This window comes from Chamaea fasciata, unplaced genomic scaffold (genome assembly GCF_029207755.1).
Source record: "Chamaea fasciata isolate MVZ Bird 193981 ecotype frontalis unplaced genomic scaffold, bChaFas1.0.hap1 SCAF_1, whole genome shotgun sequence".
NCBI classification, from domain to species: domain Eukaryota; kingdom Metazoa; phylum Chordata; class Aves; order Passeriformes; family Sylviidae; genus Chamaea; species Chamaea fasciata.
The window spans coordinates 44,031,176-44,058,129 of NW_027094086.1; the positions used below are offsets into that span (position 1 = coordinate 44,031,176).

The 26,954-nt window shown below is 38.3% G+C and overlaps 1 protein-coding gene across 1 annotated transcript; it reads right to left on the minus strand.

The window, feature by feature from the left end:
* Positions 1–346: 346 nt before the first annotated feature.
* MEP1B (meprin A subunit beta) lies at positions 347–25,940 on the minus strand. The gene is made up of 15 exons (XM_066184129.1): positions 25,878–25,940; positions 21,177–21,195; positions 20,941–20,991; positions 20,802–20,845; positions 19,702–19,774; positions 18,674–18,791; positions 14,534–14,712; positions 12,887–13,105; positions 9,700–9,852; positions 8,741–8,956; positions 5,958–6,425; positions 4,225–4,407; positions 3,469–3,748; positions 1,594–1,795; positions 347–643 (listed from the first exon to the last, which is right to left on the minus strand). The coding sequence occupies exons 1-15, from the start codon at positions 25,938–25,940 to the stop codon at positions 626–628; spliced, it is 2,286 nt and encodes a 761-aa protein (XP_066040226.1). The 3' UTR covers positions 347–625.
* Positions 25,941–26,954: the final 1,014 nt, after the last annotated feature.

Below are 26,954 nucleotides of genomic sequence, written 5' to 3' on the forward strand. Positions count from 1 at the left end.
GGGTTCTGCCTGAGTAGTTCCTCTAATGGACCATCAATCAGTGTCTGAAGCATTCTGGATCCTCATTATTATCTCTACCGTGACTTCCTCGTTAAAGTGTGTCTGTGAGGTTCATTTACTACTTTCCTCATTACTTGTTATTTCTTTGATAGTGAGTAGATCACAACCAAATAACGTAATGAACCAGACACTCCCACACTCCACAAACTCTCACACTACTGACTGTCAGCTGCAGCAGGACAGAGAACTGCTGGGTACCCTGTGAATATAGGATTCAGTTCCTCTTTATTATAGACAACTGTACAATGACAATATGGCAAACTTAGGCTTTCCCGTGTTGACTGAAATTCAGGATGCTGTTTTCATGTTTTCTTCAAGTTTAGTAGACTTGAAGGATGAGGCAGCTGTCACACAACATATTTTTCTCCATTGCATGACGATTCACAGCACTGTCAGACACTCCAGTGACTTCAGTACAGTATTTTATCCAGATGATGAATTATTTTCCAGACTTTACAAACTTTTATCATGATGGTTGAGATAAAAGGAGCAAAAAGAATGATGACGCAGTTGTGGTTTTGCAGTGATGTTCATCTTGTGTCTTTGATGCTTGTTTGCATTATCTTCAGAAGGATGTTTTAGTCTAAGTAGGGAAAAAAAAACCAAATCCACATCTTAAAAGTGCATAGGGAAGGGAAGTATGTGTATAATGTAAGAGCATTACTTGCAAAGAAACCAAAACTATTTATTGGAAGGTAATAAAGTAGCAGTGTCAAGTATCTGACACTACACAGAGGTACTACAACTCAATGGGGTATCACACAGAGAGTGTTAGTACAAAATTAAAAATGGAAATCTGCTTTCTGGAAGGAGACTCCTCTTAAGCTTGTTTACAAAATTTCTTCTATGCCCTGTGAGTCCCTGTAAACTATGTCATGATTGCTATTTCCAAGACAAGCCTCTACTTAAAGCAAGAGGTTCAGACTGTATGAAATTTCATGTGAAAACATGCCCAAATGCTGCTTCTATCCAGTACATGGCACTTCTGATCCTATCATCTGGACAGTTTTAACCTGCTGTCCTCTTAACCTTTCCTTAAGTCAATATTTCCACAGCTACTTCATGCCTTGCATAAAAAACAGCCTTTGAATATGAAAAATTATTTTTTAGCTTTGCTTTTTTTGACATCCTGGGATGCATTTTTACCACCATATCGACATACTTTAAGAGGAGATTTTTAGTAGAATAGGCCGTAATAGATGAAATACAAGTTTACTGAGCAGAAAATATGGTTAAATTACAAATTGAAAATGAACCCCTATGTTCACACTGTCCCACTCAGTGTAGGCTGTCATTGGGGCAGAGTGGAGGGGGGTGGAGGAGGAGAACAGGTTTTGAATTAAGTGGGGTTTTGGTGTTTGATAAATTTGTGTCACTTAAAGGAGCTTTTTAATTCTTAACCTGGAGTCTTTAGGCTTCAAAAAGGTGACATCTTCCCATTTACTTCTTACTTAATTTGATTGTTTGCTTCTTAGTTAATATAGATATGTGTGCATGTGTCTGTATAGTTGCTGAAAGAGGCAAAATACTTACTTCTTCTAGAGCCAGGCTCTCCTTATTCTCCTTTCCTTGTTTGTATTTCTTTTTAAGGCACACTGCAGTTGTGATAGTGACAATAAGCATTACAACAAACACAGTTATGGTTGAAGAAACAGCTATTACAGTGTTTTCTTGAGTTGAGCCTTTCCTTTCACATTTTTCTCCCATGTACCACCAGTCGTCACCTGCTGGACATCTAGAAAGCAAAAGAACAAACATGTACTGTCTCCTTAAGACTGAAGGTGTGAAAAGGTCTGCTTCAGAAAAATTACACCTCTGAGGCAATTTCTATATCCTAAAGCATGCTGAAGTTATCTTAAAATGGACTTCTATTTTAAAGTTGTCTTGAGTGGCCTGAGTGGCCCATTGCCCTTACACACCTAAATGTGCTTCTTTCATCTTGCTGATGTTTCATAGGATGTGCCTTCAGAGAGAAAGCCTTTGCCGGAAATCCTAAATGCTTTCCAGATCCTCTTGACTGCTTAATGCATGGTTGCAGCTGATCTATGGAGCTACTTTTTTTTTTTTTTAATTTTCAAATTTAAAGAACTTGTAAGAGCTGCCTCTGCCCTCACCCAACGAGCAGGTAAGAAAAGAAATTAACAGCCCCACGGTCGCCCATTTTTAGGAGTGAAAACAACATCCAGGGTTTGATTCCATCACCTTACCCAGCACCACAGTCTGCACACCTGCCCTATCTTTCGAACCTTTGTTATTCCTTATGTATTGATCTTCTAGCTCCTGTCTAAGCAATTTATTCAGGACTACCTCAGCCCTGAAGACAAGTCTGTTTGCAGTGCGCTGCGAAGATATTGCCTGCTGGGAGGTGATTCAGGTGATTCAGCTTGAACAAATGTACCACAGTCCCACCCATTTCCCAACAGAAAATTGGGGTGGAAATGGACTTCTGGTCACACATTTCTGTAGGACAGAAAGTAGGACTCAAAGGCACTAAAGCTTCAGAGTCCAGAGATGCCAGAAAATAAATGTTCTTTATTCATAATTTTGAAATGAGGCATAACATTCGTCATATTTTTTTATTTTTGTCTTCTTGGAACCACCTCTTGACATTTACTCATATTTGTGACCTGCTTCTGATGAGTTGCACAAGAATTATTTTTTTAAAAGGTTTCTAAATGGGGATATGTAACGCTTAATGAGTCATCCTGACTCTTGTGGCTCTTGGCCTTTATGTTTTCCTCACAGCACTCCCCCGAGTCTACCTGCCCTGGCACAGCATCTAAGGTTACTATCTTCAGCCTCAGAGCTTATTTGAGAGTTGGAACAATGCTTATCAGGCAGGTAGGTTACGTAAACGTATCCACAGAGGATTAAATAAAAGTTGATATTAATCTTCTTTCAGGGCAAACAATCTTTTATTCCTCAGCTTTCACTGCTGGTTTCAAAGGTGAGCAACTATACTTTGGTAATTCATGGTCATAATTTGCACTGTACAATATTTCTGAATCAAATTTTAAAGTAATGTCTATGCTGCTTCCTACATGATAAATATTGAAAAATCTTCCCTAATGATATAAATGCTCTTTTCTTTCAATTACATTTATTCAACTCTTCTACATTTTGCTGTAGGGAATTCTAAAGACTTGTAGTAATACATTATGTAATATAATAAACACATTTAAAATATAATTTGCAGGAAAGTCAAGCAGAGTACTTCAAAATGATCAAATGCTTAGTTAGGAGCTTTGTTGCCCAAATTGGCCATAAATTCAGTCTCACCAGAGCAGTTGCAAATACTTGCCTTAATCAGCTACAGTCTTTCTTTTCATTAGGAGCAAAGACTTATCTTGTTAGAAACTTTCATTACTCATCCTAAAACCACATTTGAGAGTGAATAAAGGCAGTTACCTGCACACCGGTGCTCTGTTCACCATAACACAGACACCATCGTTCTCACAGGGGTTGTCTGGGCACAACGCTGGGACCTCTGGATCCTGGGGCTGGGTGGTGCTGCCCGTGGTGGTGATGGAGGCAGTGGTGGTGGTGGATGCGGTGGTGGTGCTCTCAGTGCCACTGGGGGGCTTGTTGGTGGCAGTAGGGCTAGGGCCAGGTTTGGTGGTGCTGGCACTTGTGGTAGTAACAAGAGGGGGTGGAATGCTCGGCTCAGTGGTCAGGAGATGTGATATATCTGCACAGTGAACCCACAGGCAATAAGGTCTTTGCTTCACATAATTTTTTCTTCTTATTATTCTAATGATAATTTCTAATAATTACAAGCAGTAAGCCTGTCCAAAGTTATAATGGGTAAACAGTCTTTTTGCCTTTCAAGAGCATGATGTACTTTGGAAATGTCCCCTAGAATTTTTTCAGAAGCAGATTGTTTTATTCAAATTAATCTATTCAAAATAATTTGCACAGGATTAGCATTGTTTCATACAATGAACATCATGTGATGTTTTATCTTCATATGAGATAAAGGAAGTATACTGTGTATGTACCTGTTCACAAATTTATTCAAACATATGATTTGACTTTAGATACAGGTTTAATTCAAATACTGCTCAAGTGCAAAGTACATCATGTGTATCTATAACTACAGCACTAGTGACTTAGTATCTGACACTGTTTACTGCATTGTAAAGAGCATCAGCTATGTTTACATACCTTCCAATGTTAAAAGAATAAAAACACTATCTTCTTTAATAAAGTTGCGGCTTCTAAGTCTGTCATGAGTTAAAAATGCGCTTGTTCCAACACCTGGACCTCTCATGTATTTAGTTCCATTGGGAAAAGTTGCTTCAGATCCCACTTTATTTGGCCTATCCCAAGTATAGTTTGATGAGGATTCTGGGGAAAAAAAAAAAAAAAAAAAAAAAAGAAAAAAAAAAAAAAAAAAAAAAAGAGAATGTGAATGGATGAGAATGCTCTGGATTTGTCTCTCAGCAGAAACCTCAGTTGTCTGAGATTTCCCACTGATAAGAGGCACAAGAAAATGGAGATCTTCAATGATTTGGTTTAGCCTGAGGTACTGAGAAAAGAACATGCTGGAGATGAGGTTATTGGAGAGGTCTTTGAAAAACTGTTGTATTTTCTTTTTAGTTCTTTAAAGTGAGGTGGTCAAGAAGATAAGTAGCACATAAATCATCTGTAACAGGAGTTAATGCAGTGCTTCTCAAAAGAGAGCATCCCCTGCAGTAGATGTGGGACACAAGATATTTGAACAACCTAAATGATCAGAGATCACTGTTGCCTGTTTCATCACACCCTGTTCTAAATCTCAAAGCTGAGCCTGATTGTCCATGAAAGAATCTGACGGAGGGAGAAAGAACTGCCTGCTCCAACACCTCTCTGGTTAGATAAAGTGTGTGTGTTACAAGGCTTCCCTTGGGAATCGTGGACTATTTGCAATATATGAATAATCAAGGGAGAAGGAGCAGAGGGCAAACAGACTGCATGTCCACAGGGTCAGAGAAGCAAAGGGCTATGTATTGTGGCTGTAACAGCAGAAGCACAAGAAAAATGTGTTTTTTCAAACATCTGTGGAGGACACAGTGTGGTGTGTCTTTCATTTACAGAGAGGACATTAAGCCTTTCTGGATTACCCACTTGATTGTCATGTAGAGCCAGTGTCATAGCAAATGAAATGTAAAACATACTGGTCTTAAAATAATAATAATATGAATTGGATGGTTTTGTGCCTTCCTTCCTTTCTGAAAGTCCAGGAAACTAATTCAGTGGCAGAAATTATTTCTTTTGGCAAAAATAAGAAAGTAAATATGGCTTAAATCCAAACTTTATCCAATGCTGAATGTGGGTGTTTTCTTTAATATTTCTCTCTGTAGAGATTCCTACCATTTCTCAGAGTTACTTTTTACCTCAACTGCCACCTTTCCAAGTTATTGTGGACCATGGCCCTTATCTTCACACACCTTGAACAAGTACAGATTACATGATTTGAATCAGTACTTTGTCCATCCTGGAGGCTTGTGCTGACATCACTGTACCTTTGGCAAGGAGGGCAGGGATTTTTCTGATAATTCCTGTACTTTTATCTGGTATAAACTGCCTGTATTTTTAATTTAGTATTTTTCTTTTCATTATTTCTGGAAAACTTTAATTCTCATTAAGACAGAAATAAATGTATCCTCACAGAGCATACAAAAGAAACTTTAGGAATAGATCATCCACCTGTTTCTTATGCAAATGCAACTTTGAAATCCAGAGTCCCAGCTTAACTTGCCTGTAGGTTTAATTTTTTCTTGTTCATGGATCAATATTTTTGTTGCTACAAACATATGAAACATTCCAGAAGCTAAAAAATATGCATTTGCTTACGCAAAGAGGAGATGTGACTCCTTGTCTTTTAGTTGAGTTTTACATGTTTGATTTTAACTAACCTGATAATCTCTGAGGGTCTGTTGTTACGCTTCTTTGGTTTGACATCCGTTGACGAATATCAGGATGCTGGTCAAGCAGGATCATGGTACCTTGTTGCCATGGACAGGGCCATTCCAGATGATCATCATTTGCTCCAGAAATCAAGGACAAGTATATTCCTAAATTTAATGGGTTATCAGTGGTACCATTTACATACAAGCTGACCTGAAAAGCATATCCTTCATTAGAGTAAAAAGGTGGACTGTATATTATCCCATCTCTCCCTGCTGGTCTTGTGTTGAGGAGATGTGTGAAATTTCTGATATGCCAGACGTGGTGGGGACACTGAGTTTCTGACAAGTTGATATCATCAATAGAGAGGCCTCCATTTGATAAGCCACTTCCTCTCACGCCTTGAAACACAACCCGGAATTTACTTGTGATGTTCAAAGAAACATGATGGAGCTGCCAGTAGGTCTCAGGGGAACCTGAAAAACAAGGGTAGAGATTTCTGAGTCAGCAGTACAGTCAAACACCGCACAAGTCTGTGGACCCTATACCAACACTGTGCAAGAATTTTTCAGTTCCACTGGCACTGATGTGAGAGAATATTTCTTCCGTAGATCTTGCTTTTTCAGTTCAAGATCATATTTGCTCAATAGAATATTTTAACAGAAGTAATATGCATAATAGTGCTTGTTGATGGGTTTTAAAACTGCTTTTTCCTATACATTTTAAATAAAATTTCATTAAATTAATACATATGTTGTGATTATTAAATCCACAAAAATAGTTTCACCTGTATGGTTAAATAGAAAAAATTCAGAACAAGTTATATTCAAATAACTGAACAACAATACTCTACAAAAGTATGCCTCTACAAAAAAATGCTCCAGAGTATTCTGGGAACCTAGAACTACAGCACTAGTTCATTCCTTTTTGTATTTTTAAATGGTTTGTTGGAAGCTTGCCTATGCAGAAGCCCTATTCACCCATCACATAATTAATGGTACAAAGGTCAAATTAAAGCTAGTCATTTGCAAAACCTACTTCGTGCAATAGAACCTCTGCAAGTTTGATGCTGCATCCAAAAGTGCCTACACTAGCAAATTCCACTTGACTCCAAGAGCAGCGTACACAAAAGCAAAGACCTCTACACAGGGGTCTTGTGAGGTCAACGAAAGTAGAACACCCTTTTTAAAAGTATGTACACCAAAATAGTTTCTTTTGTGGCCTGGTTTTAGTTCATCTGCACAGAAGACCAGCTGCATTTATTGAACAAGCAGTGCCAATCCCAGGTACAGAACTCATGCATCACTCTCCTAACAGCCCTAAACACAACGGACCTCTAATATAAGTCTTAATTTCTTGACATTTTTCAATACTGGTATAATTAGGAGGGGAAAAATTAACACAGAAACAAGACGAAAAGCACCCCACTGTTTCCCATGAAACTGCCTTCTGCATAAGCTAAAGGATTTTTCATGTAATTTCTGCAGTTCAAAAATCTTCAGCTGCCACAGACCAGTGGGAAGGGCTCAGGGATTGTCCCTAAGCTTCTTGAATATCATAGTTGAGTGCAAACTCACAAGCAGCTCAGCCAGGGTGTCAGATCATGGATGGAAGGGGCTGTGGTGTCACTGTTACTTCCAGGTCATTGACTGCATTGGTGAGGGTAACTTCTCACTTGAGAGATGTGAAACAGCTTGGGGGAAAAATGATCTTGAACCATTCCTAAAAGTTTTGCTACAGATTGTCAAAATAGGGTGCCACTTTGGACACATGTATGAGATCAAAGACTTCAAAGGAAATTACGGACTTGAGAAAGCAGGAATGGGAGATGGGGCCTCATAGACACAAAAGAGTGTTTGTGAGGAAGGCTGAAGTCTGGAAAAATTAATCTTGGCATCAAAGTAGGGTTTCAAAGAGTTTGGAGGGCTCAGCCTGATGTGAAGTCTACACCTGCCTTAGCAACTCTTACATTAAGGGTGCCTGTTAGCTCAGAGGGCACAGAGGGTGAAGCCATAGAGGTGAAGAAAAGAGTGGAAAAAATGAAAGCAGGCACCGGCAGCAGCTGAGCCTAACAGGACAAAAAGAGACAGAAATGATACCTATTTAGTAAAAGAACTTGCTCAGATCCTTCTGAACTTGGTGTAGCTGAAATAGAGATCACAGAATAGTTAAATATTTGAGAAAGTAATTTAATCATGACTTTGATTTGACTTTGGCAATTCTAGCTTAAAGAGCTCTTGTTCATTAGCCGACCTCAACTGATCATTCTGTAGGCCACAGGCTCCTAAAACTGCAAGACTTTAATCTTCTTCAAACTACAACTCAAATCATGATCTGCTGCTCATATATTTCAGTTAAGTCATTTGAATTCTATTCATCTTTTTTTAACTTATATATTAGGTATTTCAGGGCACTTACGCTTTACATTTCTTTGTTATACTTTCTTATTAATTGTAATTTACTCTAATATTCCAGCTTCATCAGCTGCTATTGATACCAGCAATTCTAGAACAGTTAAAATGATTGCTTATGGAATTTTAGCTACTTTGGCGAGAAAACTATCTTGATAGTACAAGAGTTTGAAATTTGTGGTAATTTATTATATTATAGGAAAACAGCTGACAGAGGATCCATCAGGTATAATTTCAGCAGCAACCAATCAATGACATAGACAGAGAAGAAGCCAAAGAACAGCACTAGGAAATGAGTGACTTTGCCACAATAATTTCCCCCAGTACTTTGAAAAACACAGAGAGAATAGATTAAAACAAAATGCAATTTTATTCCATACCTTTGATCTCTTCAATGAATCTCAGAGTGCCATTTGGATTGGCTGCCGTGTACTCCCTGACCCAGACATTCAGCTGGTCATTCTCATTACCGCTGTTGTACAAATAGAATTGTAAGCACTGGAAACCTCTTTTGGGATACAGAATTCGGCTCTCCAGGAAAGCTGTGCTTCCTTCACTTCCAGCACTGGTGTCAAAATGCATGAAGTAGCCAGAATCTGCCAAAAGTCAATGAGAAATGAGTGGTAGAGGGGAGAGAAGACAGAATTTTCTGGGTGTGCTGGATTTCTTAATGCTGTATTGTAATAACTCTAGAAGACACAGTCAGGTCAGGGTTAGGTAGATCCTGCACAAATCTCTGACTGAGGACTGTTACCTGTTCACATTTTCCAAAGGTAGAACTATCTCTTTGCAGCTTTTGCCCTCATTTCATTATCTCTAGCAAACTGTACTCACAACCATGGGTTTTTACTTTTTACCCGGTGCCAGTAACACACAGTCCTCCTCTCTGGAGGACTGATTTAAGCTCCTGAACTCTTGGACCATTCTGATAGGTTCAGATAATCTAGCTAGATCATCAATTAATTTTTTACCTCAGCCCTGATAATATACTTTTTAAAATCCTACTCCTCTCCAAGGACTTATTGAGCAATTATTAAGAAAAGCAGCAATCTATTTTGTGTGCCTGTATCACAGGTTCAATGCTTTATATAACTCTCATGATAGGATGTGACACTAAGACAAAAAACAGATCAAAAGAGATAAGGACATTTGGTCTTCTGAAATAAGCAGAAAATCAACATATCACATGATGTCTTAGGTGTGTAGATTTATGTTCCTTAGTTAAAAAATAAACTGTAATTTGTCAAAATATAAACAGATAACAAGGCCAAGCTTGAAGAAAACTTGCATGCCTCTGCAGAAAACACCTCCCAGAAAGATAAGAGTTTTTTTCTCATACCTCTGCATTCTCCCATATTAGTGTGATCAGTATTTGGCCCAGCTGGAACCTGAGACAAACGCTGCCAGTCACTGTTATCATCTGAACTTTGAATCATGCCACATATATTTTCAAGTTCAAAACTGCACGTGTCCATGAAACTTAGGGAGGAGGCTATGACATTAAAAATAATAATAAAAAAAATTAATCTCTATTACGTAATACATTTTAATTCTGAAGTTCCAAAGCCATGAGTAGAGAAAGACTAAATGCAAACACCAGGTAATCAGTGGCTTCAAATATGATCAGCATTCATACATATAATGTTCAGGAACTCAGAACACTTGCTGATTAACACTGACATTAATAAGATGTCATCAGGAACGCTCTGGACCTTCAGCAAGCACAGGAGGGCATCTGCTGATTATCATATCACATTTTTATTTATAAAAGGAACACTGATACCAACCCAATTCACACACCTTCTATTATAGTCAAAAGGTCCTGAGACTTCCCATTCTTTGTTCTGCTTTCTTTGGGCCAGTCCACACATGGCCACAGATTTTGATGCAAGCTCACTAATGTATCAGCTGGAGTGCTTATTTTTAAATATGGAAGAGTAGAAGCTATTTGACTGGAATAAACAAACCTTGATTTTCCAAATGTTGAATTGAAAACAATCAAACAAAAAAACCCCCCACATTTGGCAAAAGTATATTTGGGAGCAGTGGATACTTCATGTCATACAAATTTCACAATATCTTTCATATAACAAGTGAAAAAATAGGTGAAGGAAGACTGTGCAGTTAAATATGAAAGGGAGAACTCCATGTGAAATATTTTCTCTGTCTAAAGCAAACTCTGGATAGGTGAGAGTTAGCACAGTCCAGGTTTATCCCTGTTCTTATTTTTGTTTCCCATTGTACCATGTCTGAACTCATGAGTAATACCAGCCATGATTTGAAAACAGCTAAGTTAATGAAATGCTTTTTAAACTATATATAAAACATTGCGGCTCAAAGGTTTAAAGGTTTCATTGCATAACAAAAAGACCTTGAGTATCACAAAACTCAACCTCAATAACATGCCAAATGCTTCACTGAAGCTGTAGCTCTGGGAAGCACTTAAGTATGAACTGCTGCCAAATCAGTTCTACTGCTGAGATATTTTGTGCTGTCCTCACAGAAAGCTAAAAACCCTCTAGAGGCTGCAAGGTAGTCAGAAGTGTTGTATGACTGATATTTTTGAAGACACAATTCAGTACAATGTTGTAAAAACTAAGAAAAGGCCTTCACAGCAAATGTTATGTGAACTGCTGGAGAAAGAAGGTAAGCAAAAATGGAAAAATTTTAGATGAAAGAACTCTTTGAAATCAGAATACAAAATCAAACATGAAATTGATTTGGCCAAACAGGAAGGAAGTAACCTAATGACCTGAATTACAAAGTGCTGGCTGGCATGAAGGGTTGACCTGAATGCCAGGAAGACAGAAAAGCAAGACTCAGTAGATTACGATGTATTTCTGAGGTTCATTCCTGAAACAGGCAAAGGGGAAATGAGTGAGGCAGGTTGTGAATTCCATCTGCACCAAAAGCCAGATACTTTCTCGGTATGTAGTGAAAGACTGGACTTGAAAGAAAATACATGGGGGATGAGTGACAAGTCCTAACTTCCAGAGGCTGAGGGAAACCTCATGGTCAGTTCTGTCAGGCAGTATGCTCCAAGGGGAAATCAGACTAAAATCTAATGTCATCACATGGCCTGAAAGACAGCAATGAATTACAGATTGGATCAGCACTAAACTATCAGTCAGAATTTCTTATGCTGTGCATTGTTTTCTTCAATTTAGGAACCAAGATTCACATTTTTAATGCAATTTCCTGTCCACATGGGTCTCTAGCAGAAATTTTGTTTAAACATTTCCTTAAATCATGTCAAGCAAATGAAGTAATCTTTTGTGTGGGTGAGGGCTGGGACCTGTGAAGCACTGTCCTCCCTGCAACAGATGGGTGATTTGACAATATTTCTGTCTCTGCAAATAACATCCACATTATACATATCATGTGAAGCCAAGAGATGTACTGGGGAGCAGGGCAGGTCCTGATTGCACTGAAGGTGGTGGAAGTTTTGTTGCTGACTTCAGCAGGACTGGGGCACTTTTTTCATTTTGGGGAATGTGCCTAAGGGTTAAGAATAAAGTTAAAATGTCATGAAGTGTTTCTGTAATGCACAAGAATGCTGGAAAATAGATAGGATTAATGGAGAGGAAGAAGGACCCTATCCCCTGTTAAAGACATCCTTAGCTGTAAGCACTTTTATAATGCCTAATTGATTGTGCAGCAAGCTCTAAAAGTTAAGGCTCCATGTGTGTGTTCAATTTAGACCTACATGAATAGAAATACTTTAATCAGAATTTTACACTCAAAAAACTGCACCATTTTAATAAACCAGTTTGATAATTGTTAAAGGAATCTGTATAATGAGGCTTAAAATGTAATTGTAAGCCAGTACTCACTACTTGGGATATTGTAAAAGTTTTCTTCTGAGTGCCAGGATACATTGAATGCAGCAACAATACAGAACTATATTCCAATTTGATAACAGAATTATCTAGATTTCTCAGTCTCTTACTTTCATTCAGCTTTGTTAAATAAACCCCACCTGAGCAAAATAACTCTTTTGACCACTTTTGTAAGAGACCAGGCTTGAAGCTAAACATGAAAATTTAGAAAACTTGCATTTTATTCAGAACGGCATCTGTACCCTATTTGCATGAATACCCACTCTGTCTCACAGATTCCATGAACGTGGAGTAGGTACAGCAGCCACAGCAAAGACACACATTTCTGTGCAATGTCTGAGCAACAGCTGTGGAATAATACAGGGAAAAAACAAAAGGCTTTGTGCAGAAGCACACATTCAAAACAGCCACCCAAGGGATGAACAAAAATCAGCTGCTGAGCAAAGCGGGTTTTTAACTAAAGGTCAGATAAAATTGCACAGAAACCTCTGCTACTCAGCAGTGTTTCTGCAGGAGGGCTGTTATTTCTAACTGTACCATTATTTCTGGTGTTTTTAACACAATTCACTTCTATAAATATGTTAGCATCCCTTCCACTTGTGTCTGGATGGGTCCAGCATGTATGTATCACCCTCATTTCCTTCAAGTTATTCTTTCAAATAATATAAAATAAATGGAGAAACTTACTGCAGTTGTACAGCCGGTTCAGTTTCTGGAGGTCGTACTCACTGAAATCCATTCGCTGTCCTATGACATCAATGAAGTCTGGTATGTTGGTGATGATGGTGGGCTCAGATCCATTCTGGAACGCAGTCTTGCTGTAGTGCATCACGGAATTGTAGTCATAGGGAACATTCAGGAAGTCTGATCTTTTATCATCGTATTTATTGAAATTATGTTCTTTACCTAAATGGCAAAATTGAAGGGAAAGATTGTCTGTTGCTCATGGGAATCAAATTTTGATGTAAATAGAATCTATCAAATCTCAAAATTTTTTTTTGCATTTACACGTACTTTCTCTGTAAAACAGATTTATTTCCAGTCTAGGACTATTTACTTTCCTTTTTCAGCCACTGACGACTTCTGCTGGATGAAGCAAAGTTTTTGCCATGAGAAAATTTTTCCCGTGGAACTACTTGTAAACTTTGATGGGCTTGTGATACCCAAGAGTGGAGTGAGTGTTTCAGTGCTCGAATTACTGGAATTTGCAACTGTTTCTAATCTCTATTCTCTGATGTTCAATTGCTAGTCATTTTAGGTAACAATAAACAATTTAGAGTTTTCACCAGAATTTAGCTTTACAGATGTTTTCTGCAATATGAGCAAAAAATCAGTTGCTTACTACCCGGCTGGGAGTCAGGATTTAAATCAGTCAAAATACAGTAACTATATTCTGGTCAGTGTAAAAAAATTGCAGCAGTTTCAAATGCCTCACAATACTGCACCTTGTCTCTAAAGAGTCAGCAAAACATAATGGAAATCAAATAACAGAGTCTAAGCAGAGTCGAAGTAATTTTCTGTAATATATAATTGCGTATTCACCTGACTATTGATCAAGACTAAATAAGAATGCATTAGATTTAATCATTATCTAATTTTTCGGTCTTCTGTGTGTACCTATGTTAGGAAAACATCAAGCCTGTGTATATAACTTTGTTTTTGAACAGCCTGAAGGTCACAGAGGACAAAGACAAGCTAAAGAGGCAGAGACAGAGCAAAATCCTGAGGAACTCTGTGCCATCTCTCAGGCTTGTGCCAAATATACCAACATTACAATTCACAAACTGCATTGCTAAAGTAACTGCAGGTGTGACACAGATCCTGAAAGATCTCTCCTGCCTCCTCTGCATACTCAGCTCTCTCAGCTTTGCTGGCTGCACCAGGTATAGCAGACAGGCAGAAAGAGAAGGACCACTGGATATTTTCTACTGGCTTGGGTCACACTGGATTTTTCAGATGGGGTGGAGGGGAAAGTTTAGTTATTTTTATTTCATTAAGGGCTTCTAGAGTAAGTGTGCCTTTAGAGTATTCATTTAAACAAACTAAATTTACCTCATCTGCTGCTTTGTGGTACAACACATAGCATAACAGGATTCAGATCTCTCATTAGAGATTCAGAAACTGTTGTGGCACAAGGAATTACAACAGCAACAACAAATGAGAATTTCTGTTTCAAACAGATGTCCCTTTAGATCTAATTTATTGATATACTGGCTTTGAAAAGTAAGTCCAGGTGAGAAAATAGCGTGACCACCAAAAGATGGCTGGAAGGGATGTACCACAGCTAAACTGCTAACACCAGAGATTGAAAGGAAAAGCAGAGGAGTGACTGACCAGACTGAATCCTGTCCCAGACGATGGTCACATAGTCATCCCGGTCAGACCGTGACTGCTCATGCCAGAACCCCAGGGCATGCAGGAATTCATGCTGGACTGTCCCAATCCTGTCACAGTTGGCTCCAATGGAGAGTTGCTGCAAGCCCATTTGCACGTTTCCCACTGAGGACCAGCAGCTGGCATAGACATAAAATGAGAGGGCTCTGTGAGATACACACCATCCCCATGCCATGCAAACCTCAAAACCAGTCTATTCAATAGGTATATTTTTAACCTGAGCATTGAAGTCACATTTTGTCACAGAGAGCACTTCTCCATTGATCTGTTCCTTACCATGTCCCTTCCTCTCACACTTAGCTCTGTTTTGATGAACAGGAAGTTCCTCATCTCTGGCTCTATTAGAAGAAAAATGTTGAGATATTTGTGACAAAAGAAAACTGATGATGATTTATTTGGTACTGTGGAACATCACTGGTTGTGGGCACATAATTTAGAGCAATTAACTGCAAATTAACTGTTTTCAGCTAGACCACAATATGTGACTGTGAGCACACTTTGAGCCTGTTCCTATCATAAGGAGAAGGGGTTAATGAATATTCTCTCCTCTGCCTGCTTTTCTCTGTACTGTTTTGGCCTTTTACTTTGCATGGGACTGTAGCTGCCAGGCAAGGTGTGCTTCTGCATGGTGTGCTTACCTTCTAACAGGTTGGTGAATTTGACAGTACTTTTCACAAGCTCTTTTCTTTCTGGCTCTCTGTGAGTTACTGTGCTAGAGCACTTGCTGTTCTCACACAATCCCAAGTAAGAGCAAAACTGCAGCTGTGCTGCAAGTTTTTATTAAAGGGTGAAAGAATTTAGTGAGTTATCTTCACAGGCCAATAAAATGGCACCCCATGTCCACAAACTAGCAGGCACGGAGAGCTACATTTAAATTGATATTTTATGCAGCAAATAAATCAATACTTACCCAATGAAGTATATAAAATTAATGGGGCACAAAATATGCCATAGGATTTGTAGTCCTATCACCCCAGAAATTTAAAAATACAAGCACACCATGTGCTTTCAAACTCTGTAACTTATTAGTGCAACATATTTCCCACTATTTTGTTTTCCACAGAGTAAGACAGGCTTTGCCTATTGATTACTCATTAAAATCACAACACGAGACCCGGTAAGGAGCACATGTAGCATCCATAATTTCAAGGCCTTTCCTTGAACAAGGCCTCATACTGATTCTTGTGTTGTGCAGAAGTCCATCACAGTTCTGGGTCCACCTCCTACCAAAGCCACCTCTGGCTTCATGACTTCTGGACAGTGCACAGCAGCCTACAGCAGGCACATCCCAGACACTTGGCAAAAGTAATATCCAAACAACAGTAGATGCAGCCTTGCCTTTAGTCTGCCAAATGCCTACAACACCGCCATTCAACAGCCACAGAGGGAGTAAATACGTGGTCTGTGCCACCCTGCACTGAGAATAAAGCTTGGGTGAGTGGGACATGGCACTCCAGAGCAGTGGGCACATGGAACCCTGTGTCAGCAGTGTCTTCTGGAGGGGAGAAAGGAGAAGAAAGTACCGGCTTTCCCTAGGTGTGTGAGAGCTATATTGCCGGTGACTCAATGCTTCCTGCATTGCCATCAGAGGCTGGAGGGACAGGGAAGTACCTGCTCTGTCTAATCCCACCATCCCCCTTTTGGGGCTGTAAATAGACTCATGCTATCAGTTGCAGTGATGTCACTTATTTCAGGCACATTTTTATACTAATGTCCTACTACCAATTTTCTTCCCATAGTATCACACATTACCAATATCACCTCACAGACACTGTGACTTACCAGCATCAAGCTGGATAGCCAGGGATCTGTATCAATCCACCCCTCCATGGATTCCCTTTGCCATGTGCAACAGTGGCAAAGAGCTGAAGTGGCCTCCCAGGAGTGCCCCATGAAAACCTGATTTTCCATGTGTAAATATTAGAGAGGATCTTCATCCTCTCTGGTCTGTTAATCATTTGACTCTACCACACCATGCTAGTTTTCCTGCTGAATGAATCCTGCTCTTCATGAGAGGAGTAAGAGGAAATGGCACATCCATTACAGGTTTCCAGAATCCTCTGTGAACTTTTCAGTCACATCTTGCCACATCTGATTATCCTTCATTTCTGTGATTCACAATGACATCCCTCATGTGTTTTGCTCAGCACACAGGTGGGAGTTAACACAATACTGGCAAATGATAGATGAAGAACGTGTACAGGGAGAGGGCTCTTTGTACAGGGTCTGGATACGCTCTGTACATACACCAGAGACTACAACCACATTTGTACACAGGGCAGTCAATACAACAAAAGACAGCTGGCTTCTTTTTTGCCTGACTTCATTTGAATTCAAAAGGGTAATCCAGATGACAACTTTATGGCCTACTTCAAATCCTTTTGACACAGAAGTTCCCCCACATTCCTCTCTTTTATAGATGCAAGCCAAGATCAGAAAGGCAAAGATGTGATTTATCAACCTTTACTTGGTGTGGTAAAATATAATGTTGCCAGGAACTTTCCGTGCCTGTCTGCACTGTACCCTCTGGACTGAGGTCTTTAGTCAGCAGATAGAAGAGTCCTAACCAACTAAAAAACCTCCAAAACATTAGAAACAGCAGAGCAAAAATGGTTGGTCTGCCCAGCTTACATCTTGTTCCATTACACCAGAAGTAAGGAATGGCTTGAAACTAAAGCAGTTCATTCAGGGTCAGTCCTGATTTCTTTCTACAACCCAAGATGACTCACTGAAACTGGATGGATCTTTTCAGGAGACTGCACCATTTAGCTCCAATCTTTCTAAAAGTTCTGCTGTGCATGTGTCAGCTAAGGTGATAGAAATACTTCAGGGCAAGCCACACACCAGGCAGTGACGGCAAGATATGTTATCCAGCTAGAAGAATTCATCTTCTTCATCACCATGACCCATCTATTTTTAATAGACATATAAATGAAACATTGCACAGAGGCTTCCTACTTGCCATAGGCTAAATATTGTGGTTCTTTTTCAGGTACAATTATTAGCAAATTCAATGCATACTTTAGGGGATGAAGGATTAAAAAAACCAGCTATGTGAGTTTTCCATTTAGTTCAAAAAGCTGGAGTCATTAGCACAGAAAAATGCATTGCTGCCTGAGTCTCCAATTATACATCTTTTAGAGCTGAGTTTCAGTGTCATGTGTACAGCATGAACAGCAGCAAATACAAAGAGCCAGACACCAAAGAAATTTTGAAACAATTATCTGCTACAAATATCTCAGAACAAGCCAAAGGGAAATAGAAACATTTTTATTATCAGAAAATCTTTTCCCATTTATGAATGCATTCTCATATCAGGAAATGAATTTCTGAAAGCAAATTTCCTCACCAGGCTATCAAGCTCTCCCTGTTCTCTTTTTCTATAAGAGAAATGGTTCTCATTCAGCATAGAATGAAGAATATATTTGTTCTTGTTGCACTGTTTTGACAGAGAATGTCTTAGAAGGGAAGAAGTTGGGGCAATTTTGACTTCTTTACTGGAGTCCTATTTTGCAAAATTTAATATAAAATAATTGCATGCCTATTCATCAAAAGAGGTAAATAAAGTAAAACATCAGCAAAATATCTCAGTGTTGTACACAACTTAAAAATATGGCTCTTTTATCTGAATGCTCATGTGACATTGTTCAAGTGCAATTCCACTGTTACAGTCAAACAAGTTCATTGCTCCACAGTGAGAACTATCGTATTTTCCTTGGTTTTTCTTTTCCCCTAGAGGTACACTAGGAATGACCAGCTGAAAGTGATACTCCATGTATCCAAAGGTCAGTCAAGAACATAATTGCTTTGTTTCTGATATCTTTCACCATATGCAGCAAAACACCTCTTAAGGAACTTGATTTCTTCCTATATTAAGAATAAATATCAGTAGAAATTTTTCATTCCGACTAAGGTAATACCTCTTTTGGAAACTATCATTGCTTAAAAAGGGAAAATGGAGAATGGAGACCACAAAAAAGTAAAATTATGATCAGATACATGAGTTTTAGAGTGAATACTGGCCATGAGAATAGTCTGAAAGCAAACAAAATGGAAGTTATTTTGAATTGCTTCTCTTACCCACTTCCTTTGAACACAGATATGTAATTCTTCTCCCCTTCCCAAGGTTTGAAGTCAATACAGGTTTTCAGTCGATACTGTTCAAATGCCTTGAGGATGACTCCCTTAGCATTCATTTCTGCAAAAAAACCAGCGGTCTTGTCAATACTAAACTGAAAGATTTCTACTATTATCCATATGGAGCAAGTCCCAAGGGTAGGTCTTGCTCCAGCAATCTTTGATCAAAATAAACAGACTTTTTGTTGGATTAAGACCCCAGGGGGGACCCTGGGGAAACATAAATTAGGGTCTTGCAACACTGTGTGTTGCTCTTGTTTGCTCCTGTGTAATTTTTCTTTGGTACTTATGTATCAAATATGACATGATGAATATATAGAAGCATAGTGTGTGGGGGTTTTAATTTTGTAGATTCTTTCATTTATTTTTTTGAGATTTATGTAAACAAGTATTAAATAGATAGGAAATGAAGACTTCGTATTTTACCTAGTACAGAATGCAGGCTACAGATCCCTCACTGAATTTCTCCTGGACTTGAATTTTTCAGATTATATCTGTATTATCTCCTCTAAGCAACTTGCATAGTTTCAACACAAGATTTAAAGTATGGACTCAAATTAGGATGTGACTCTGACTCACAATTGGGGACTCGGCAATGTGCCATTCATTGCAAACTGTCTGTCAGAATGCCATTTTGCCTTCGCTGCTGTAAATGATGTAAATGGCCAGGTAAGATTCCTGTCCTTAAAAGTATCTCCAGTGCCCTCTTTTCACTTCTGTTTTGTAGAGTTTCATGTCTCAAACTCAAGTTTCAAAACCAAAGCAATCATCTGGGCCAGATAATAATTCAAGAAAGGAGGTGAGATACCAAGATTATAAATTCCGTTTGTGCACGCTCAGCCCCATTTCTGCCTTGGGGAATGGCCTGCACTAGATAAAAAGAGGAAAGGACACCACAGGAGCTTTATCAACCTGTGTTTAACAGTTCAATCAACACAACATACAGATATTGTGAAGGGCAAGTACTGTACCCAGGCTGTCCTCAAGGACGTAAGGGATAACATGGGGCCAACGGTAGTTGTCACCAATGATGGAGTTTCGTTCCTGTATCCAAGAAAGAAAGCAAGTATTCAGTCCTCAGTAAAAAGGGATTTAGCATCAGGGACTACAACAGTGCTAAAGCAAACCTACAATTCCAAGTAAGACATAAAGGAGAACAATGAGCTCAAAACCCTTGAAGGATTACTCAGAGGTCTGAAGTTTAGGTATGAAATCCCTTCATGCCCTTCTACCTGTGTCTCCAACTTCTACCGCATTTTCTCCATAGAAATTACCCAAGCTTTTGATGCATGTGCACAGGAGCTTCTGCTCCTATGGGAAGCACAGGAGCTTCTGCTCCTATGGGAAGCCTTAAGATCTAAAGTCCTGAAAACTGTAAAGAGACTAATAGTTTTTTAAAATTTTTCATAATGTAAAGGTTTGTTTCTGTGCCTTTAGCAAGTGCTGTACTGGCTTCCAGTGGCATATTCAGCATATCTCCCAAAAGGAAGAGTAAAACACTATTTTCAGAATACTTTCAGAGTGCAAGAGACATTGGGGGTTTCCTACTAGATATTTTTGAGATGTAAACATAATTTTTTTTTCATTGATCAGATAGTGATGCTGGCCAGAGGCCTTAAAACGTGGTACTACAGATCAAAATTTTTCATCAGCTTTAGTCAATCTACTTACAGGATAAAGGTTTGCAGTGCTGCTCAATAAATTTAACTGGCTCAGAATAAATACTGTACAGATAAATGAAGAATTCTTTTTATACAAACCTGCCTGGATGATGATTAGTGCTGCCTAATCTCTTAAAAGTGACTGGGTAAAAAAGGAAACAAGAAGCTAATAATATTGATCGAATCACTGAAGAGATCTCATGCTGGATAATGTTTCTTCAAATGCTGCTGACTCCTTCACTGTCTATGACATTTGTAGAATTCCATCCCCAATCATCTTCAGTTTATTGTTACATAAACAGCATTTATTGTTTGTAAGAGCAGGATGCATCTATTATTTCCATGCCAGTGATACTCTACATTTAAATCGATGACACATTTTTTGCTTTGTATTTTATATTTGAACTCACCCCAGGAAGTTTGATATCTCCCTCAAAAAGGTCTAGTCCTAAAGCTAAAAGGAAGAGGAGATTAACATTCAGTTATTGTATTGATCTGTGACTACTATAATGAAAATAATTTTTAAAAGAGGCTGAATTTTAAAAAAACCTTCATTTATGTCGAAGATGTCCTGATCAATTCCTCCATCTATGTCTATTTCTGAAAAATAAGAAGACAAGTGAGGTAGGACATTAGCCCTTGCTGTTATCTTTATGAAGTGTGAAAATTAATGCAATAACAATAACAGTAATTATAAATCTGTGTCTGTCCTAGCGATGTTTATGAGCAGCTGGTTTTGTTGACTGCCTCCTGTGCATACAAATAGATCTCTAAACAGAACTCACCAGTTGTCTCTGGAGCAGGCTGGGGAGGGGAAAGAAAAAAAGATATTATTAGAAAGGCACATAATGAAATGCAGCTCGCGTTACTTTCTCAACAGTATTAGAGATGTGATTCAAGCTCAACTGACAGCACTTAGCACATGGCTTTGTATTGGACTGACTGCACCCACTGCCTCCTTATTTGACTGGAAATCTGCTCACATGGCAGCTTTGTGCCCTCCCCACCTCAGGGTGCGCAACAAGTAGTTCAGCCAGTACTGCTTCTGTGAAGGTTTCACAGCTGCTTTTTTCTCTCAGCTCAGGTAGTGCTAAATTTTCCTTCACAAATGTGAAAAAAAGGAGTCTATTATTTCTATGGAATCAAATATTGCTACTTGTCAGCATCTGTGGAGAACCTATGGAAGTTATGCTGAACTTCCCATCACAAATCTGAAGACCTGGGGAGAGAATGAGTGGTCTGGTGTTACACAGTGAGGCTTTGAAGGACTGAGTATACAGCCCAGGTCACCTCAGCCTCAGTTCAGTGTCCTATCTGGACCCATTTTCCTGAGTAATAACAACTCTGACACTCCCTTTGCAACATGGAGAATCCACAGACCATAACGAGATATAGTGACAAATGATGAGATATACACAGAACTATTTCCTTGCCATAACATGCCTATAGAATCTAATCTTAATTCTTCTATTTGACTGAACACTTCATTTTTGGACTGCCTTGGACATATTTGATATAACACTATGTGAATATTTCTCACATAGTGAGTAAAAAGCAATCGCTCCTGGGTGTCTTGTATTTATAAGTTTGATTAGAAGCTCACAAAATGAAGATTAAAAAAATCTTTATATTCTAAAATAAATGTAACAGCAATTCTGGAAAAAAAGTGTGGGATTTTTACTTTTTTTTAACCACAGTTTTCCCACTGTGTTTATTTCTCCATATAAATAATTTATTTTCTGTACATGCAGCTTTACATGTAGGACGTCCTTTTCCAGTGTGATAAGCATCTGCAACTTCCACTAGAAGTAATGAACAACACAAAATCACAATGCTGAAAACCAGCAAAAGTCAGGTCTGTGCAGTCCCTAGAAACATTAATCATGGTAATCTCTAACAACTGTACGATGTGTAAGACAACACAATGGCCAGAATATTCAAGAGAGATTCAAATGCACATGTTCTTCTAGACCTGAGTTTCAACACATATTGATGGGAACAGTTTTGAAGGAAACAACTATGAGCTCTAGAACTGACTTCATATTAACATTTTAACCAAACTCAGAAAAAAAAATCCTACCTCCCATGGAATTTCAAGGTTTAGAAAGAAAGCTTTGAAATTGTCAGAATGCCCTATATCAGCTTCATAATGAAAGATTAATTTTTAATCTGAAATTACTGTCTTTTAAAAACTTCAGCAAATGGCAGAAAAAATACTGTAAATACAAAGGCCAGAAATCTCATTTTTTGATTCACCTGAACTAAAATTCACGCATGGTGTTCCTTCATGTTTTTTTTCAGATTTTGATAATTTAATCTGGTTGCCTAAGAGAGGAAAACCACTTTCGCCAAACCAAGTGGAGGCTATAATTTCTATGTTTAAGAAACATAATTCCTAATTGGTATCAGCTGGCACAGCAAACATTTAATATCTAACTGTTATACGAGCAGCCAAAGTTTTAATCAGCTTCTCCTGCTTCGTTTTTCTTTTTTTAATGAGAAGTACCACTTGCATATTTCCTTGCCCAGTCTAAAGTCAGGATTTTGACCTTGAAGGGTCTGTTACAGAAAACTCTGAGTAGAACCTGTTTCCTGACTGAATTTCTCCTGAAACAGCCCTGCTTCAGCACTTTGCATTTCTGGATGTTTTTAAGCTTGTCAGGTTTTAAGTGTGGTGACTCCTAAAAACCCAGTATCATTGAAGAAAAGTGACTGACTCCATTGAAAAACTGGTTTCAGATCTGGGCAGAAGCAAATGCTGAAGGATTGATATTGATCTCACATTTCAAAATTAACTGGTATCATTCAGGTTTACATTGATACATGGGAAATAAGGATGGGGACTGTAGGAAAAAAACCCTCAACCATATACACATACAGCTTAATAACTGCAGGTATCTTGTTCAGACAAGCCATCCATATATCTGAAATGTCAATAAACTCCTCCTACATGTTGAAGTTTCATTGCACATATGTTGCACCATTACACTTCGTTTTCACTGCATAAGACAATTCATTATCACTGTGCATAAAATAGTATCTACATATTCAAGTTTTGAAATGAAGGTGCAGCTTGTAAAACAAGTTGCAAGTACATGGGCAAAGTGTGCAACACGTTTTAAAGACTTCATTTGCTTTTAAACTCCCACTCACACAGCTTTCTGTGAAGAAAAAGAAATTAAAATTACAGCTTTAAATATTAACAAAATAAAATCACATTATTGCATTTTTTGTCAAAAATTATTGATGGAGGATGAGAATCACACCCATATATGCTGAATCCCCTTATAACCATTAATGGTGAGTAAAAATTTTCTGCAGTTCCAATAACTATAAACAACAATGTACCCATATCTATTAATCAGAAAGTATAACTGTACTAAAGGTACAAACTGGGTAACTCCTGGAAAAGTTCCTCGAGCAGCAGCAAAACTCACAAGCTGAGATCAGTAGCTAAGTACAGTGGTACTTTTGGTGCACAAATCAAGATGTGAGTCCATGACTGAACAATACCAAATGCAGCAACTCAGTGAGATCCAGGCTGGTCCTCAGTGCCTGAAAACTGCCACTGAATGTTTTATCGTGAAGGAATCCCTTCTATCACTTCTTTCCACTGTGTTCACAACAAAACTAGGTCTTTAGTCCTGTGAATCTCAACAGCAAAATACTCTGTTTCAAAAGGAGCATCTCTGCATACAAGTATCACTCATTCACATGGCAGTGACTTTGGTCTCAATACCAACCTGACAAAATATACGATGCATTTCTAGTCTGTGAAAGTATTGAAAACACACAACAAATACACAGTTCATAGTCTCGTGCAGAAGAAGGTTGTGTTAGCTGAGGTGTACCAAAAAGGAATCTAAATTAGTCTAATCTACACACACAAAAAATTCTGATCTTTTTTTATATCAGTCCCTAATTTTGGACATGAACATGTGAATTAAGATATTGTAATAGTTGATTAAACCATGGCCTGTGAGAGCACATTTAACTGACAAAAAATTCAAGTGGGTCTTGGACAGGTGGGAAACATTTCACCTATTGTAATCATGTAAAAACCAGGTAAAGGGACTCACTCAGTAATCAATCAAGAAACAAATGGATAATTCTTATGTTGCAAGAATATCTATGGCAACACCATGATGCCCTGGCATCACCATAAGACGATCCACCTCACCTGCCCTCTACAACTATTCAGATGGAATATACTTATCTAGTTTGGATAAGATGCCTAACTTATCAGTGATTTCTCCAGACTACATATTTTACTATTGTCATCCAGAAATTTGAAATTAGCTCTTCCTGTCCATAGAACACATGAAAATGAAATAATTAGCCCTGGTGGTCAGAAGTCCCTCTCTCACACAAGACCTAGTTTTCAGGAATCAATTTGATTTCAGATAACTTCTGGATATTAGTAACACCTTGTATCACCTGCTATAGGCTTGCACAAGCCTGCAGTGGAATCTAAACAAGACTGAGGTCTGAGTTTCCAAAAGACTGGGGCAGAGGCACAGGTAGTAGGAATAGTAAGGAAGGATGGGATTGGGGTGATAGGGAATACAGGAGGACTATGGGAAAGTTGGGAATGTGAGGCTGAATGCTTAAGGAGATGTATGAGCATGTGTCAGTGGAGAAGAAGAAGATAAGGCTGTCACAGATAGTTACGTTGCATAACTTAGATAATGTTATTGCACTTAAGTAGTGTCATAAAAAGTAATACCTTACTTTTTATGGGTAGATTACCCTGAAGATATGAACAGCTGAAACAAACTTCCAAGAACCTTTAGGGTTTTTACCTCTGAACTAATTATATTGTGCATCACCAAAAGTTCCTGACCTCTACAACAAAGCTTCCCAACATCAGCAAAATGCTACATTTAACTAAAAAAGACAGGTAATATAAAAATCTCAACTTGTCCTTTTTGACCTCAAATATTTCATCTGGATTGGAGGAACAGGGAGGGGTCATTTCCAGGTATGTCCAATGGCTAAAAAGGCATATACTTCAATATTAATTATATTGTGTTGTAGCAAAAAACCAAACCAAACCAAACCAAAAACCCACAAACAACAACAACCAAAAAAAAAAAAAAAAAAAAAAAAAAAAAAAACCAAAAAAAAAACCACACCCCACAAAAAAAACCCAAACAACAAGAACAAAATTCAGGCATGGACAATTGAAATAAATTTCAGTTCTTGATTTTAACCCCAGACTTGCTGTTCTGGTAACTTTGAATACTAGTGGACATTTTGCTTAGATGGGGAACATAAGATAATCGCTTTCCATGTATAGCCAGATCTATGAAAAATAGCAACACTAAGACCCCAAGGAAACAGAAATCATTTATCTCTCCCATGAAGACAAAAACAGAATTATATTGATTCTGAAAAATAAGAAATAAGTCTTTTCCTTTCAAGCTCATCTTAAGCTGCATTATTTACTCAGTCATATAAAGAATAGACATTCTTTGTTTTCTTACCAGACTCCAGACCACCTGAAGAAGAAGACAGATTAGAAGCCCAGGCACAGAAAACAAGCCCATCTTGTTCTCCAGTCTACAGTTGTGTGGACAGAATTTTACACCAACTTTGTATTTAAGACAGTAAATATCATAAATCAAAACCTTTGTCCTCTCAACAACAATTAACTCATCTACCTTACCTACCTTTTTCTCGTCAAGTAAGCACATCATTGTCAAGTAAGTCCATCATTACTGTATTGCAATAACTAGCAGAAACACTTTAATTATTTTTAAGAACTTCTGTGAGAAAAATCATTGGAGAGAAATTGAAATACAGGATGAAATGGAAATAAAGGAAATACAGGGGAAAGACACACTTAAACCCATGAAATTCCATCTAAATTTAAGAAATTTTTTTTTTCTCAGTGTGTTTTTAAGCACTGGGAGAAGTTGCCCAGAGAAGATGTGGAGTCTCTCTCCTTGATGACAATCAAAACACAACCACACACAGATCCAGGTGACCTGCTGCAGGTAGCTCTGCAGCACGACTGCAGGGGAATTCAACTAGGAGATCTCCAGAGGTGCCTTCCCACCTCAGTCATTCTGTGATTCAGAGAATAAAGCTGGCACTAAAACCTTTTGAACAACAGAAAACTAGCAAGACTCTTTGCAAGACATTAACAGATTAATAATTGTGTATTTTTTTGACAGTAATGGAAAATGAGAAATGTGTGTGCATAAAAAAATCTGTCAGCAATGTAATTTCAGTATCCTGCTTTTGGAAAATGCAATGCTATTCCTATTGTTGATATATGTGAGACACTGCATTTATCACTGGCGTAAATAATGGCATCCTTCTGGATTACTTAAAGATTCCATTCAAATGATTTTTTTAAACGTCAGTACCATTGTACTGTCACCACTGTCTGTGACTCTTGGGTATTTCCTTCAACTTTAACCATCTCTTCTATTACCTTGCTGTCAGTGAGTGCAAGAATTGCCACAGCTTCTTTGCTTAAACAGCAGGTATTTGTGGTAATTGTATGGTCAGGCTTTGCTAAACTTTTAGTTTGCCAGACCAACTACTTGTACAGA

Excerpts from the sequence above, each read along its gene's own strand:
- MEP1B (XM_066184129.1), bottom strand. The coding sequence starts at position 25,940 with ATGGGCTTGTTTTCTGTGCCTGGGCTTCTAATCTGTCTTCTTCTTCAG. Across the intron at positions 18,792-19,701 it reads CGTCCTTGAGGACAGCCTGG|AAATGAATGCTAAGGGAGTC; the intron begins GTACAGTACTTG and ends GTTTTTTTGCAG. Across the intron at positions 8,957-9,699 it reads TAATATGGGAGAATGCAGAG|ATTCTGGCTACTTCATGCAT; the intron begins GTATGAGAAAAA and ends GACTTTTGGCAG.